The sequence below is a fragment of the Squalius cephalus genome (assembly GCF_949319135.1).
Source record: "Squalius cephalus genome assembly, chromosome: 7".
In the NCBI taxonomy this organism is placed as follows: domain Eukaryota; kingdom Metazoa; phylum Chordata; class Actinopteri; order Cypriniformes; family Leuciscidae; genus Squalius; species Squalius cephalus.
Genome location: NC_137128.1, coordinates 39,819,427 through 39,836,927, shown reverse-complemented (window position 1 = coordinate 39,836,927; position 17,501 = coordinate 39,819,427). Strand labels below are relative to the sequence as shown.

At 38.9% G+C, this 17,501-nt stretch overlaps 1 protein-coding gene across 1 annotated transcript in view; it reads right to left on the bottom strand.

The window, feature by feature from the left end:
* Positions 1-8,586: 8,586 nt before the first annotated feature.
* The window catches only part of ephb1 (EPH receptor B1), a 225,201-nt gene continuing 216,286 nt past the window's right edge, over positions 8,587-17,501 (bottom strand). The window contains exons 13-15 of the mRNA XM_079876294.1: positions 15,828-16,021; positions 14,991-15,146; positions 8,587-10,097 (exon numbers count right to left, since the gene is read on the bottom strand). Coding sequence (XP_079732420.1) covers positions 9,983-10,097; positions 14,991-15,146; positions 15,828-16,021 — 465 coding nt within the window. The 3' untranslated portion in view covers positions 8,587-9,982. The remainder of the gene's footprint in view (positions 10,098-14,990; positions 15,147-15,827; positions 16,022-17,501) is intronic.

Here is a 17,501-nt window from a genome sequence, read left to right as displayed (position 1 = left end):
TTGAAGAGGAATAAAAAAAAGGCAAAGTGGGATACCTGTTCCATCACATTTCATATCTGCACATGTTATGAATGCATCAGAAGAACAGCATTCAGATGACCTTTACACAACCGTATGACTTTATGAATTCTTTAGAAAATCCTGATAGAAGTTTCTCTAAAACCCAATTGAGATGCAGAGGCATGCTTTTTATTTCCATTGAAAATCTAATGCAGCGCAGAACTCAGGCAGGAGTTAAGCTGTTTACAGGACCTGCACAAGATACACACAGCTTTCCGCTGGCTGGATGTTTCAAATGCACCCTGAGAAATGACTCGGAAAGCCAGCGCTATGAAGCTAAAACGTTGCAATCATTTCTTTACACACATCACATCGACTACTTACCAATAATGCCGTTTCAAGCTTGCTTTCTAGTAAAATGCATTGCACATCTTATTTGCCTGTTTAATTATATTCTTTGTATTTCCTGCATGTTTTTGCACCTATTCTGCACTTTTCTTAAATTGACTCTATTATGCTATTTTAAAGGTTTGTGATTTTGTTCTAGAGGTCTCCTACAATATGTTTACATGCAGCCAACCTTTAATTTCCTCATAATATACATTGCAGCATCATCTCTTTTCTCACAGTGTCTGAAATGGTTCGATAAAGGATTCAGGGCCCTATTTCAACGATCTAAGCGCATGGTCTAAAATGCACGGTGCAAGTGCACTTAGGTCGTGCCCGAATCCACTTTTGCTAGTTTAACAATGGGAAAAATGGTTTAAAAGGGTTGTCCCTATTCACTTAATGAGTAATAAGTGTGTTTTGGGCATAACGTGCAATAAACCAATCAGAGTCTCATCTCCCATTCCCTTTAAAGGCCAGTTGTGCTCGCGCCAAGGCGGATTGCTATTTACATGGCGGAATTTGCAAGCGAAAATACTGAACGCTTCTCCAGAGAGGAAACGGATCTGTTCGTGCGCGAGGTTAAAGCGCGCAAGCAGACCATCTACAGGACAAGGCGGATTCCACCATATCTTTATGTACACAATAATGATGTTTTACACTGTAATCCTCTTCATTTTAATATTTGGCTAGTTTGTGTGCTGCTGCGCGTCCCTGTGTGTGTAATGAGCAAAGTGTACGCGTGTTGTGGACCCGCCTATAGACAAAAAAATACTGCGCCATTGACTTTAGACCAGGTTTCAGTTGGTCAATGGCGCAGTCTATTTCAGTTGTCTCAAAATAGCAACGCGCCAACAATGCGCCCAAACACTCCTCGTTTTCAGACCAGCAGCCCATGGGCGAACAGATGGGCGCAAATGCATTTGCTATTTAAACAACGTGGCGCAGGACGTGAAAATGATAACTGCGTCAGGCTGAAACTAGCAAAAAACACTTGCATCGCACTTGGCACTGCATTGTGCAATGTGTATGATACAGTAGGTAGTGATGAGTCGTTCATGAACGATCCGTTCATTGCGTCTGTCACGTGAAAAATGAAGGAAAGACTCGGAAGGTAAAGTAATTATTTATGTTCCCTGTAAATTATTTTTGACTGCATTATAATGATTTCTTAATTCAGAATATGATCAAGATTGCGTAGGTGGATGTGTTCGGGGAATTTGCCTGTTAAAAGTATAACATTTAAAGCCCCTTAAATGAAAGAAATGACTCGAAAAAAGATTCGTTCATTTTGATGAACGAGATCGAACAAGAGAGTCAGTAAAATGATCCGAACTTCCCATCACTAATGATAGGGCCCTCAGTCTCTCTAAACCCCTTCTTTCCGAGAGCATACTCAGCTCTGATTGGTCAGATGACTCAGTCTGTTGTGATTGGTCTACTGCTTACAGCACATGTCAGAAACGAAATGCCCATTATCATATCTGAATTTGAGCTCCAGATCTTCCTCAGCACTTGCACAGTGAAACGAACAGTAACGGTGACGTCGGTTTTACTGTATCAATTAGAACCAGAGTCCTCATCCTTTGGAAGTGCATGCAAAGTGTTTTCACAGCACAGAAAACAGCATCTTCTCGACATGTTGACAACATGAATCAAACTCTTCCAGGCCTCAGCTACAACTACAGTGTTTGAGAGCAAGTCAAAGTAGACATTGTTCACAGGCAGCCAATGAAGACCATTGGTATTATGCAAATTTGTTACAAATATGTAGGCTTGAGCAGGAACGAAGTAAGGCTGGAAAACTGACAACTCATTGAAGGCAGTTCAGAATCGTTTTTTTTTCTTTTGGGAGACTCCATTTATCGTGTACTTTGATCTTTGCAGGCCTTTTAAATTCACAAACAGCTATATTGCACATGAACATTAATATTTGAAAAAGCATAATAGAGGCATTTAATTCTGCCCTGTGCATGTCAGTAGGATACTGCACTGCAATTTCTGTTAAGGAAATAATTATATCATTTGATGAAAACCTGGAGAGCCTTGTGTAGCTATTTGCAGGTTACAAAATATTTGACAGTACAAAAATGGCTTATAAAAATGGTTCAAAAATTGTGCAATTATCAACATCCTAATATTTTGGGAAAATCAATCATTTTCAGCAGCTCTGGATCTAAATGGTCATCCTTTGGTTGTACAGTATACTCTATATAATATGTCGTATAAACATACTACTGTATCTATGATTTGGTCCAGACCAAACTACAGTACATCAAATAAACTGAATTACCATCTCCAAAAGTCTCATGAAAATGTTTATTGTGTTTATCGGTTATTGTGCTCTGTGCACACGTTTAAGAATCTGCTGTTTGTTTCTCTTCGCAAATATAGAGGTTTTATCTGCTCCACTGAATCGATAAAGGAGACATTACAAGTCAAGTCTCTCCAAAACACACACTCTCAAATGCCATTAATTATCCGTCAGTGAGTATCTTATGCATTCTCTCCCAGCCCTCACAAACACAATTCCCTCCACCTTAATTATATCAATAAAGATAACATATCAATTTAAACAAATGTTTTGGAGAGTAAGCCATGTGGAGAATTATCCATATAAATAGCCATTAAAAATGCATAACTGTCAATTATTGCTCTCGTAGAGTCGCAATTATGCAGTCTCAGTGACCTTGCATTGGTCTTTTCCATTAGGAGGAGCTCTCTGAGAAATGAAGTGTCATGTTCGATACGGGGCTCGATCCCACTGGATAATGAAATAAAAGGAAGAGAGGAATAAACACGTCTCTAATGAATGCCCGAGAACTTGGCTGGGAGGCTGAATGAGAAGTTGTGCATGCTGGGAAAGAGGTCAGCATACCTGGACACGGGCTCATTTCATGCGCAATTCATGTTTGAAATGATCATTTTACAGCACAAGAGAGCATTGTTGAAATTTAAAAGCAAATAATAGTAAACAGAGAAACCGGCGCTGTCAGCTAAGGAAAGTGAAAATTTCATTATTGTGACAGATTTTACATTTACAAAACGTGGCTTTAGAAGTCAATGTATTGTGCTTTATTTCCAGATAATTGAACATCAGTCTATCACTGGCCAACAACAATCCATTTTCAAATGTGTTTGTTAACTGTAAACTTAGAGCAGAATTTGAAGCCGTGTCTGAACGCAGTTTACAACTGATCCAGTCTTCAGAACATGAAGATGACTGTGGTTATGATAAAATACATTGGCAGAAAAATGTCTTACAAAAAGCTTTCCTTTGACTGAAGTGTAAAATGAAGGTATGCTATTTAAAAAGTTTAAAAAGTCATAGTCACTGTTGCACAAAGCATAAATATCAGAAAATAGCATCTTGTTCCCACAAATTGTAAACAAAGTAATATGCTAATTGCTAAATAGAATTAAAGGTATAAGAAGAACTGAGTAATGGTGGGCGGAGTTGGTAAAAATAGCCTAGCTATTTGTAGGATAATTCCAGTGTCTCATCTATTAGTGAGGAACTCAAAAACCCAAGGAACACAACATAACACGTGACGTGACGCCTCATATCAGAATCGTTAGTTTGTGTTTGTTGCAACAGTCACATATAGTCACAGTTCTTAATTATATGATTTCTAAAGCAGAGCATTGCTGGACAACTATATAAATGTAATGCCTCGTTAGTCAAATTATTACTCTAAAAAATGTTTCTCTCACCATCTCTTTCAGCTGCTGTGGTTGATTGTAAGCACATCGCTGCTGTCTTCAAGGCTCGAGGGTCTCGAGAGCGTCTGTAAACTCCAAACAGCTCTCGTAAACACACATGCTCCCTTTACAACAGCAGCGGAGCGGCTGCACGTTTGACCCGCGGCTGTGCCGAATTATCAAGAGCTCTCTCCGGATGAAGATATCACTCGCTCCACTTCAGCTTTTCCAAGGTCTTTATTGAGTGCATTTCAGTACAATAGTTCTCAGAAAGTTACAGTTTCAAACTCTGACATACTCATCACAAGAAACGAGTGTTAACTATACAGTCTCGGTGAGGTGGGAGGGCTTTCCTTCATTCCGTATCTACAAAACAGTGTGAGCTAGTATCCATGCCATGCTAGTAATATCAACAGTATCTCGAACCCTTTGACACTCTGCCTTTTATTCTCGGTTGTCAAAAGTAATGCTCCATCACTTTAACATGAAAGTGTCATTTGAAGCACGAAAAAAAAAGAAAGCACAAGGCCCGTTCCTACAGGCAGTGTCAGACGACGCTTTTGTTTGTTCCAAACTTGCTTTTTGTTTGCGCTTGTGAAGTCTGAGCCGTGCTGGTGAACACATGCACCGCTCAGACTTCAGCTGGCACAGTAACAGCATCAACGCTGATCCGCTGCCAAACGCACACCAGACTCCACAAAGTGTCGACACTCCAGGCAAAGAGTGATAAAATTAGACTCAATTCATTTCCGTTCATCCTCTCACTCCCTGCATGTTCCCTCAACCCTCCGAAAGGAGGAGGAAAAGGATGATACCCTTGCAAGAGATGAAGATCACCCTCAATTTTGAGTTTTTGAACATGTGCAAAATGAGAGTTCAAAATGCAAAAAAAAAAAAAAAAAAGGATACATTCGCATTACAAACAATACGGGTACATATAGAAATCATATATTACATCTGTATTGGTTCTACATGAGCTATAGGTGAACTTGATTTCACCAAGTACAACATGATCCTGGATCAACACCTTTGTTGAACCAGGAACAACATCCCAATCGACCAATCAGATTTGAGAGACAAGTTTACAGTTTATGTCAAGTTTAGTTTTACATCCAGGGTTAGGTGCTTCTACATCAGCGTTATTCACCGACCGTTTCCCTCTGATTTTAGGGATAAGTTATGCATAGGGTTAGGTTTAGGGATAGGATAAATATTTCAGACAGGAATGTTGTTCCAGGATCAACAAAATATCTTGACCCAGGAACATATCTTACTTGGCAAAATCCCGGTGACCACGTGCGATGTTATGAAGATGTCTATTTGACAGTATATTAATAGTGATAGATGGATACATTGACCGCACCAATTATTTGACCATCCTGTGATATCTGCAACGGCAATATCTGCAAATGTAAAAACACCTTTGCAGAAGATTTTCACTGGAAAGGAAGTTTGAGGACAGTAAGATTTTTTTTAATATATATTTTAATGGCAAAGCTGAATATTCAGCAGCCATTACTCCAGTCTTCAGTGATGCTGTTTTGCAATTCACTTACATTTCTTATTATTATCAATGTTGGAAACAGTTGTGCTGTTTAATATTTTGGTAGAAACTGGGATAACACTTTTTCAGGATCTTTGATGAATAGAAAGTTCAAAAGAACAGCATTTATTTGAAAGTTTAAATTAACTTTCACTTTTCATCAATTTAAAAGTAGTACTTTCTTTATATACATATCTTAGTGACCCCAAACTTTTGAACGGTAGCAAATATGGAGGAGGCGGCACAGTTGTTCGCACTGTCACCTCAAAGCAAGAAGATTCCTGGTTTGAGTTCAGGCTGAGCCAGGAGTCCTTTCTTTGTGGAGTTTGTGATAGATAGATGAAGGAGATGCCAATATTTAGGGTTTTTTCAAAGCTTATTTAAGAGTAATATATTATTAATTGGGGGAAAAAATCTAGATATTGGCACCTCCCATTAAAAAAAATAAAAAAACATGATATTTGTCAACCACTGTAATTCTATAAGCCTTCCCTCAAAAAGACACAACATGAAATGCCATTTGCAACCCAATAAGCAGTATATAAGTGAAACAGGATTTTCAAAAATGATGATGACCAGCACAATTGGAGTGTGAAAAGAACTGAGAATAAATCAGGTGGTTGGAGAGAAGTTGAAAGAAAATAGGGTCAGTTTTAATTTCATGCTTACTTAAAACTCTAATCTCTAAGGTCTGTCACTTTCTTTGTCATCTTTCTTAGTTTTTTTATTCCCCGTTTCATCGAATTTCTTTCCCCATCCTGGACTCTCTACCGTCTTTCGCTCTCATTTTGTCTTTTATTCTCCGACTCACTCCAGCTCATTCATCACTCTCCTCAGCCTGTGTGTATCCCAGCATGCCCCACCCTCCCCAACGAGCGCAAGTCAGCCATTTTTCAGCTGGGCCATACAGCGGGACGCCGGACAGCTTGGTTACGCCCCGCCGCGAACGAGCTGGACGCGGGCCATGGTGAGGATACTTTGTGATCATTAATTGAGCTGCCTCCGGTCCTTTACAGAGGGGAAGACGTCTTCATCGTGTGCTAACGTTTTTATAAGAGCCAAACACTATTGCTACTACCGTCGTATTAAGGAACAGATTCGATTTCTTCAATGTTATACAACGAAAGAGAGTATGTGTGTGTGTGTGTGTGTGTTTGCACAAAAGAATAAGCCTCTTGGCAGAAGCTGTAAAAGTGTGTCATCCTTAACAAAGAGCCAATACGCTCTTTGGTTGCCATGGTGAAATTCATTGTAGCCAATTAGGTGCAACACCTTGGGTATATCTGCGTGATGGATTGTGTGTGTGTGTGTTGCTCATAGAGAATAACCATAAACCATGTGTCTGATTAACTTACAGGCAATGTAGCGGCTTATTCATTACACACACACAAATGCTTCACAACAGACGAATGAATGGTGGAGTTGCTAACCTTTACAAACCTTACTGTTTCAAATCACACTTTAGGGCCCTTTAATGCTAAACCTCATGAGAGCAATGAGAGCATGTGGAGGTGCTTTTAGTCATTATGACCCTAAAATCTGGAACCTTTTACAAATTGCATTTATATGTATTCATTTATAAGACACTTTCATCCAATGAGGATAAAAGCCAACAATATTTACAGCACACAATGATTAGACAAGCTCCCAATTTTTCAAAATGTTAAAACCCTGGTCAAGATATTTATTTTTATGTTGGCTTTTTGAGTGTTTAAGGGTCTGCATTTAACATTTAAAGTACACATTTTTCACATGCTTTTTACTCATGTTTAACTCAGAATTTTTTCTTGCTTTTTTATTTTCTTAAAGGAATAGTTCACCAAAATTTTTTTATTTATCCCATTATTTACTCGCCCACAAGCCATCCTAGGTGTATATGGCTTTCTTCTTTAAGCCTAACACAACAGTTATATTAAATAAGGCAGAGTTTTTTAAGCTCATCCATTAATCATAAAAGTTATCAATACAACTCCAGTGGGTTAAAAAATGCCTTCTGAAGCGAAGCGGTGGATTTTTATAAGAAAAATGTCTGTACGCGCATTCACAAGAGAGTCCAGTTCCGGCTGAAGGTTGACCTCTGACCCAACACATGACATAGGCGTAGCGTCAGCTTAGCTGAGAATTGATGAATGTGGAAGCACAGAGGGTAGAGCAAGACAAGCAAAATGAATTAGACGTCTAAAACAAGAAGTTTTAAAGAAAAATGTTAGAGGATTTGGATATAAGAGAAGAGGAGCTACGTCCTACATCAGGTCAGAGGTCACCCTTCCGCTGGAATGAGCGTACGGCCGTTGCCAGTGATTATAATTTTAAATATGGATATTTTTCTTGCAAAAACCCATCACTTCGCTTCAGAAGACATTTATTAACCCACTGGAATCAAATGGATTACTTTTATGGTTGATGGATGTGCTTTTTTGGGGCTTCAAAAACTGGACACTATCCAATGCCATTACAAAGTTGGGAAGAGCCAGTATAATATTTAATATAACTAGGATATAACCATATACACCTAGGATGGCTTGAGGGTAAATTATGGGATAATTTGAACTATTCCTTTAAAATGTTATTTCATTCTGAATTATGAAGCACATTTTATGTATGGAAAGGTGCTATACAAATAAAATATTAATAATAGTATTTGTAACATTTAAAAAAAGGTTCAATTCATTAACATTACTTCATACAATAAGTATCATGAACAATGATCAGCATTTTCCTCTAGGTTAATTAATAAATACACTGGATCATTGATAATCCATGTTTATTCAATGTTCATATTAATTTATACAACTTGAAATGGTAAAATATTAACCTAGATTAATAAACGCTTTAAAAGTCCTGTTGGTTGTTCATACATACCTAAAGCATTAACTAATGTTAACTTGGTATAGTTTTACCTATAGTAATAATAATAATTATTAAATTATTCTTATTATAAATTAATCGGCTGATGCTATTTCTTAATGGCAACCAAAAAAAGAACAACCCAAAGCTGACAACAGTGTGTATGTGTGTGTGTGTGTGTGTGTTACCTAGTGCTTCATTGACTGCTTAAGTAGAATGTGCTCAATGGGGTGGCGTTAGGCATCTGTTCATAAAGGGTCACACAGATGTTCAATCCAGACACACACACAAATAAATGGAGAGCTGGTGACACGAAAGAACATGTACCGCATTTAGCAATGTCATCTGGAAACATCTGGAGCCGAGAGAGTGATTCGGCATGATAAAAGTGGTGAAGGACAGCGGTTGTGCGAGTCTCTTCGTTTCCTGCCTGCAACCTTTTCATTTGCTTATCATGTAAACACTTGCTTGGAAACAGATTAGCGGTTTTAAAGACCCTGTAAGACCAACATTAGTACAGCTTATTAACAGTGAAACTACATTTAAGTGTACTAGCTAGTTTGGGAGGTGACGACACACCTTCCCAACGCTAGTCGACGCATTCAAACACTCTGACACAAAACTAACAAGAACGACTAGAAGAAGTAGAAGAAGAAGAGGTGGAAGAAAGAAAAGCTGTACACGTAAGTGCTCATCAGCGTGGAAACACCTACAATAAACACTGTTTAGTGGCCTGAATGCGTAGCTTTTTTCACCTAAAGTATCTCTTTTTAACGCTAGTTTATACACAACTAACTGATATTTACACAACATCGACAGAGTCAGAGTTCATCCCAGATTGTTCTTGTGAGCGAGTTCGTGTCCTGCAGAATCCGTGGTTCTGTTCCAATGCGCAACATTGCCAAAAAAGCAAGCGGAAGAAGAGTGTATTTACAAAGAGGTCCGTTACACTTCACCTTCAATATGAAGGTTTACTCTGAAGATATACTCGTGTTTATTTAAAGATATACATCATTTACGCTCGTACGGCCAGGGGATGGGACGCAGGCATACAGCATGTCCTTTGGCAACGTCAGCCATACCAAAATCGACAGGTAATGTAAGTGGGAAGCGGTGGCGAAAGAAGGTTTATAGTGGAAAAAAAGAAGAACGATACAACCTTGTAGAAAATGATGCGAGACGTCTCAGAATTGGAATAGCATCGTGAAGATAACTAAAGCGGAATTACGATGACGAAAAGAGGACAAAAAGAGTTTTCCCTATAAATGTAGCCCAAAGACACAAACAGTCGACAGGTTAACAGACGTCCTGGGAGTTCCAATGGGTCTGGTACTGTTCTGATTGGGTACTTGTCTGTTGGATATGGGATAATGGTTCTTCTCCTGAAACACGTTCTCAGATCAGGATGATAGTCTCTATTCTGGCGCGCTCCGATGGGATTGGGCTCGCCCGCTGGTAATTCTTCCGCAAGCTGCCCGGCCCGTCGTCAGGCGCCCCCTGTAGTCATGCCAGCGCAGTGCCCGTCTGGCACTGAGACATCTGCGGGTGCATGGACTGAATGCTGTTGAGGATTTTCTTCTGATGGCCGGCTAGAGTCACACCTATCCTCAACAGGTCCCTGTGAACACAAGAATGCATACCTACAGTTAATTTTGGACACACATACCAAATCAACGGTCTTTTGGAAGATACTTTAACATCATCTTCCCAAGCTAAAGAGGCAGCGGTTATCGTTGCACAATGGTTGATGCTCAAACTACATTCACACCGCAACTACATGTGGCCCAAATCGAATATTTTGAGGCTGTACACATGAGCTGATATAGATAGAACGAGATTCTAAAAGTTAACATGAGTTGCAATCAGTGTTGTGTAATGCATTACTAAGTGATTCATTACTGTCATTTAATTACAGTTACTACTAATGTAATTCCATTGAATACTGTATAGACTACAGAACAATTCCATTTAAAACAATAGTGGATTTAACATCAAAATGTAACATCAAATGGTAAAATGTATGTTTTTCATATAACCTTCTCCCTTTAAATACTTTGGTCAGTTCAAGAATAAATTATGCAATTTTATATTATTTAAAAGAACAAAAAGAGCACTTTCATGTCAGTCGTTGTATTATTCAACTGGTCGAGGTAAATATAGGATTTAAGAAGTAATTAGTAATAAGTAATGCAATACTTTTTCGAGAGTAATCTGATTACACTGTTGAAGATTATGGATGTCCCGAGCTGCTTAATCAGGGACAATTAAAGGGATACTTCAGGATTTAGCATTAAGCTTTGTATTAGTAGAAAACCTGTAGTATTTTCAAATTACCGTGCTTTCCACCCTCATATCCCCCTGAGAGGAGAGATTTATGTATTTTTTGTCTGGAAAAAATCCTCCGATGACGCAAAAATCGTCATTTTGCGTCATCGGAGGATTTTCTGGCCAGAGGCTAAAGACTACAGCCAGTAGTAGGGACTGTTCCGCATTTGTTCAACCAGCCCATAGAGGGTTGGATCTCACTCACATTATGTACACACAGTCAGCCGTCTTTCTTTGGAAGCTAAGCTAGCAGGCTCTTGTTCTGTGGAGAAAGCTGAGTAGTAGGGGTTACCATCCTCCTTTTCCCGGACTTGTCCGGCGGGCGAGATCGTTCAAAATGTCCGGGATTCAGCTTTTGCTTTCTGCGGTCGCCATTCATTGTTTACATGCACACCTTTTGTTTCAATCTAACTGAATTCATTCCGATCGGTGAATCTGAATGTAGTGTTTACATGAACGCTAAACAAGTGATCGGTTGATGTGCGTTTTAACATTGCTAAGAAAATTCCCGCACCTCCGTTGCGAGACCGGCGCGTCTCAGTAATGACGCCACCGGCCTCGCGCCGTTCTCCCGCGGCCGTCAGCCTCGTCCTGCTCGCCACAGTAAACATGATGAATGGCGACTGTAGAACGCAAAAGCCGAATCCCGGACATTTTGGGCGATCTCGAAATCCCAGGCAGACTCGTCACGGAGACTCACTGGTAGCCTAACCTTGTTGTTTTCAACTGCGCTCTCTAACCGGTAGGCGTGGCCTCCTAGGGCAGCGAAGCAAGTGCATTCTGGGAGTTGTTGTCTTTCATCCACATAAGCCAAAAATACATTTTCTGGCTTTTCTCGGTCTAGAAAGCTCCAAATTAAAAAAATGTCTTCACATTTCTTCTACATAAATGACCAATTTTAAATACACATTCATCTTTCCAGAGGTGAAGTATCCCTTTAAGCATTTTTTAACTGATCGGTAGTGGCTATACTAAGCCCGATCCTTTTATTTTACGTCAGCTGTCATGCAGGTGTCATGCAGTCAGTGGCGGGATTAAAAGGAAAAGAAAATGCTCAAATGTTCATTTGTGAATGAGTTTTTTTTCTAGCACGTCACACACGTATGTTCGAGCATCTGTGTTTAGCATATTTCTGACATGGAAACTCTCTGAGAGTTTGGCATGGTAATGGGTATGACAATGTTCATATTTGTAGAGGTGGACAGTAACGTAGTACATTTACTTCAGAATTTTTTTATTTGTCTCTCATTTCTTTATATTCAGTTTTAAGGCGTTTACATTGATGATTTCACATTGGCATTGCCCACACTGAGCATTTTTTCCCCTTTAAAATACTCAGTTTGAATGTAGATGTCTCTGCATATATTAATAATAAAAAGGTTGATCACTTTGCTATCACACATTTGCCTGTTGTCACTGTTCTTCATTATCATCCACGCTAACGAACATGGTTAATTACTATTACTCTGGCAGTGGTACTGAAATACTCTAAAAGCAGTTTGCCAGATGGTGCAAGAAAAGATTCGCTCCCTAAGCTACTCTTGACAAGCACCTCTTCATGTCAGTAGAAAAACGGTCAGCACACCAAAAGGCCAAGTAAGATCAAGATGGGTCTGCCACAGCATGTGATTTTAGGTGACCGTTTCATTGCCACCTCTAAATTACAAAGTCAAAAGAGTAACTCTGAATAAACGCTCAATTTACTCCGCTATTTTCAGAGAGAAGCTTTTATTCTGAATGAGAACACCGTGTACTATCAATATACGAACCATTGAAACAGCACAGAGAGAGAGAGAGGAACAGCACAGAGCCCCCACAGGTTTATAGATGTGAGAGCAAACAGCATTAGCACATGAAAGCCGCTTGCATTTAACTTTCTGTTTATGCGTGGGCTCGTACTTATGTTGCTAATTAAGCACAGACCCTCTCTGTGAGCGCCGGCTGCATTAATCAGAGCGTCAGAGACGCTACACCTCACAGTCTGCTTCCCGCCACGAACAAACCACCAGGAGATGTGTTTTAAACATCATCAACAGCATATCCACCTGTTCGCTCGATAGCGAATCAAACAAGTCAACACATGCGCACATACCTCAGCGATACGCACTAATCCTACTGTACGGTTTAGAAATCGATGTTTAACACATTTGTGGAGATATCTGACCACCCCACATTCTGTGATCAATGTGCTGTCTGGAAATCTGAAACCAGCTTTAATAAGCCTTCACACAGGCAGAACTCACAGAGTATTAGACATCATCTAAAACAAACCAATAATATGACAGAACGGCTGAATAAGATGCATAACTGTGGTACACATAATGCGTTTTCAGAGATGTTGTTGTTAACTGTGATCTATGAAAGCCTGTTTCCAACTCAGAGTGAAAAAAATATCAGGAAAATGTGATGGCGTTTCAAATAAGAACTAAAATAGCAAATGTGAGATTAAAAGTTGTAATTATGAGAAATAAAGTTGCAGTTAGCTGGTTGACTATTTGTATGACCTGTTGGTGGGGTCAATTTGACCAACTTGGAGCTGGTAGGCCATCTTGGCTTAGAAAGTGAAGAACTACATCTCAAAACGCTTCCGAATGGTTGACCAGTTACCTTAAGCTGATACGACCTGGTTTTACCAGCAGCATAGAGCTTTAGTACCAATGATGAAAGCCTAATAAATCTAATAAATATACAGTATCTCACAAAACTGAGTACACCCCTCACATTTAAGTAAACATTTTAGTATATCTTCTCAAGGGACAATACTATAGAAATGAAACTTGGATATATTGTAGAGTAGTCAATGTGCTGCTTGTATAGCAGTATATATTTACTGTCTGAAAATAACTCAACATTCAGCCATTATTGTCAAATTAGCTTGTGAGATACTGTAAACTTTAGAAACTAGACTGATTATTAGCTGGTCCAAGCTGGTTTAGATGGTTGACTAGTTGCATGACCAGCTGATGGGGTCAATTTGACCATGTCAGTCAACCTGCTTAGAGCTGGTAGACCATGTTGGCTAAGCTGGTGTTGAGCTAGCTAACAACATTACAAAACACTTCAGAATGGTTGACCAGTTACCTTAAGTTGGTAGGCCTGGTTTTTACAGCTTATTTAGAAACTGTGCTTTAATATTAAGATGTGTTTTGGTCGATTGGATCACAAGTAGACGAGGGAGACACATTCCCATTTACACCTGGTGTTTTAAATCCGTCTCTTTTTTCTACTTTCAACCACTTCTGTCCTGATTTCTTTGAGGGGAGAGTCTATCGGTGGGTAAATGTTTTTTTTTTCTTTCGATCTAATGGACAAAATTAACTTTTACAGTTAACAATTAACATATGAACGTGTCTGGAGACGACAGAAAACATAAACATTAGTTTCTGCTCTGAAAGTCGCAAGACCACACTGAATGCTGTGAGTGCGTGTTAGAAATCAGGAATGGTGAGAGAACATTGTGCTTGGTATGTTTTTCGTCTTCAAACCAAACTTGGGTCTGGCTAGTGTGCTTTCCGTAATGTTTACGTATTAGACCAGTAGGCGGAGGGCAGGCGATATTTTGTAGGCTGTTCGAACACATTCGGTGTTTACACTACGAAAGCAATCTGGTCAATGAGTTTTCAACTACCTCTGGAAGTGGTTGAGAGTGGACAAGGTCAAAATGTTTTAGACCCTGCTTACACCTGTATTTAGCGTCATACACTTGTGATTTGATCGACCAAAACGCATCTTAATACCAGTTGTAAACAGGGCCTTAGACAAGTCCAAACTGGTTTGAATGGTTGATTAGTTGCACGACCAGCTGATGTAACCACATTTGACCTGGTAGGCCATATTTATCAATCTGGTTGAGCTTAGTAACAATAGTAAAAGCATAATAAATCTAATAAATGTGAGAGCTTATTTAGAAGCTGTACTTTAGACTTGTTATTAGCTGGTTTACTAGCTGGTTAATCAGCTGGTGGGGTTTGACCTGCAAGTTTGACCTGATAGATTATGTTGATAAGCCTGGATGGAGCCTGGATAGAACCACGTTCCAAAACAGCTTGGACTGGCAGACCAGCTTGACTATCTAATGCCAATATGACCTGTTGTTTCCAGGGTAGAGGTTTAGTGACAATAATGAAATCCCAATGTAGAGAAATGGTGGAAATGATTTAGAAGACACATCAAACTTTAAACTCACTCTGAAGTCATCTGGGTTACCAGCTGTAGGGATGTGAAGCCAGAGTTGAGGAAGTTGTCTCTGTACTGAGACATCTTGACAGCGGCCAGCCAGTCCTCTACAGAACTAAAGGTGGTGAAGTCTGGGATGGACCTGTCCAACAACGGCTGGGACGGACTGGTGGAGGAGAATGAGAGAGTGAGATTCAGGAGAGTAGAGGAATTAAATGACCCAACTTTAGGTGTCAGAGTTGCAGTCTTTGTAGGGCCCAACACTGTGGGGACCTATCCTGTTTTTCCCAAAATGAAAACAGCTTAATATGTGGAATAATTATGTATTAAATATTAATATATTTATTATGTAAAAATGCCAAATGTTTAGAGTTTGTTTCGGGCTAGCCTACAGGATTTACACTATCATTCAAAAGTTTGAGATTGGTAAGACTTTTTAACGTTTTTGAAAGTCTCTTGTATGCTCACCAAGACTGCATTTATTTTTAATGCATTTATTATTAACAGTAAAAACAGTAATAATGTGAAATATTACTTCAATTTAAAATAACTGTTTTCTATTTTCATATATTGTAAAATATAACTGATTCATTTAATGGCATCATTCAGCATCATTACTCCAGTCTTCAGTGTCACATGATCCTTCAGAAATCATTCTAATATGCTGATTTGGTGATGTTGAAAACAGTTGTGCCAATTCATATTTTTTGTGGAAACTGTTATAGTTTAAAAGTTCAAAAGATTTCTTTCAAAAAAACAAAAACAGTTGTGTTACATTTAACATAATTTAAGGTTCCCACATTGGTATAAAAATGTAATATTTTTATGATGAGTTTGTTGGACTCACATAGTGGGTATACTGGCGACTGCTTTAAGGCTGGTGGGGTTACGGATGAGTTTGTCGAGCGTATTGACGATATCTGTGAAGCGTGGCCGAGCGTTCCGATCTTTCTGCCAGCAGTCGAGCATCAGCTGGTGGAGAGCAGTGGGACAGTCCATGGGGGGCGGCAGCCTGTAATCCTGCTCTATGGCGTTGATCACCTTCACACACACAGATAATATTGTCATTAATTGCTTTGTTTTCATTTGTGGGGGAAGCATATGCTAGTTTCATAGTGGATTCATAAACATGCCAATTTAAAAAAAAATAAGGATAAAAACTCTAAATAAATGATTACTAAGTAAATAATGTCATGATTAACTCGTGACAAAGTGTCACTGAATGAATAATTGAACAAATATTTTGAGTCAAATCTTTTGTATGAACAACAGAGCCGATTATTAAAAAGTTTTCATGCATCCAAATCGCCATTGTTCGTGTTTTCAGTTGAAAACAGTGTCAAGTATAAAGCCCCAAAATGAAACTCTTTGTTAAAAAAAAAAAAAAAACCTAAATGAATGAACCAATCAATTGTTTGGTTACCGACATTCTTCAAAATATCTTCTTTTGTGCTCAACAGAAGAAAGAAATTAATACAGGTTTGGAACAACTTGAGGGTGAGTAAATGATGACAGAATTTTCATTTTTAATGAACTATCCCTTTAAATAATAAGAACTAAATAATACCATATCATAAAAAAAGATTCAAAAGCACACAGTATTGTTTTATCTCACATAAATACCCTCATGTATCAGTTTTGTTGCATAGAGGCCGCAACATGACACACACACAACCAGTGAACATCATTAATCTTTAACTGTGATCTGTCGTTCTACCCTCCTCAAACACTGGACTCTCTTCCCATATTCCTCTCTCACTGATTCTATCTGACACAAGCAAACATCAAATGAACAAACAAACATGGTCTATCCTCTGCATACCAATTCTGAGCTCTGGTTTGCATAAACATGAATCTAAATATTTGAGGATCAATCAACTCTCTGCTCCCTCCACAGCGGCCGCTTTTCACCTAAACATATTCCACAGGATGGCAGAGAGATGCGGACTCTGAGCACTGCAGATGTCCTGCTGTTTCATTATGCTGATATGATAGTTTTATGTTAATTTGGGATTGGATTATTGTTAAAAACTCTAGAAGATCGGATAATGAAGTGTGTGATAGGCAGAAAAAACATTATCCACCTCATTCACAACTTTACCCTTGGCGGCTCTTCTGCGTCTGAGAGTATGACATGGGAGCTCTTTTGGTTTGTTTTTGGTGCATGTCATGTGATGTTAAACACTTTGTACAACAGAATTAGACAGCTTTATAGTCCTTCATAAGATGGTTTTCGTGAATATTTAACAATATCATTTTCAATGGATACAATCTTTGGGAAAAGAAAGTACATGCAAAGTATGTACAGAAAGTACATAGAGAGTAATTATTTTCTTCAATGTATTTTCTTTGATCTGAATGTTCTGAATCTTTGAATGCTCAATTATTTTTTTATAGTTGTGAGTTCAGCAATTACAATCGCAAGTTCCTCAGGGTTCGTTTTGCATCTCTGATGTGTTAACTGGATGCTAAATGGTTTGGGGAATTTATGTTTGCATTGGCAGGGTTTTCTGAAAATGCC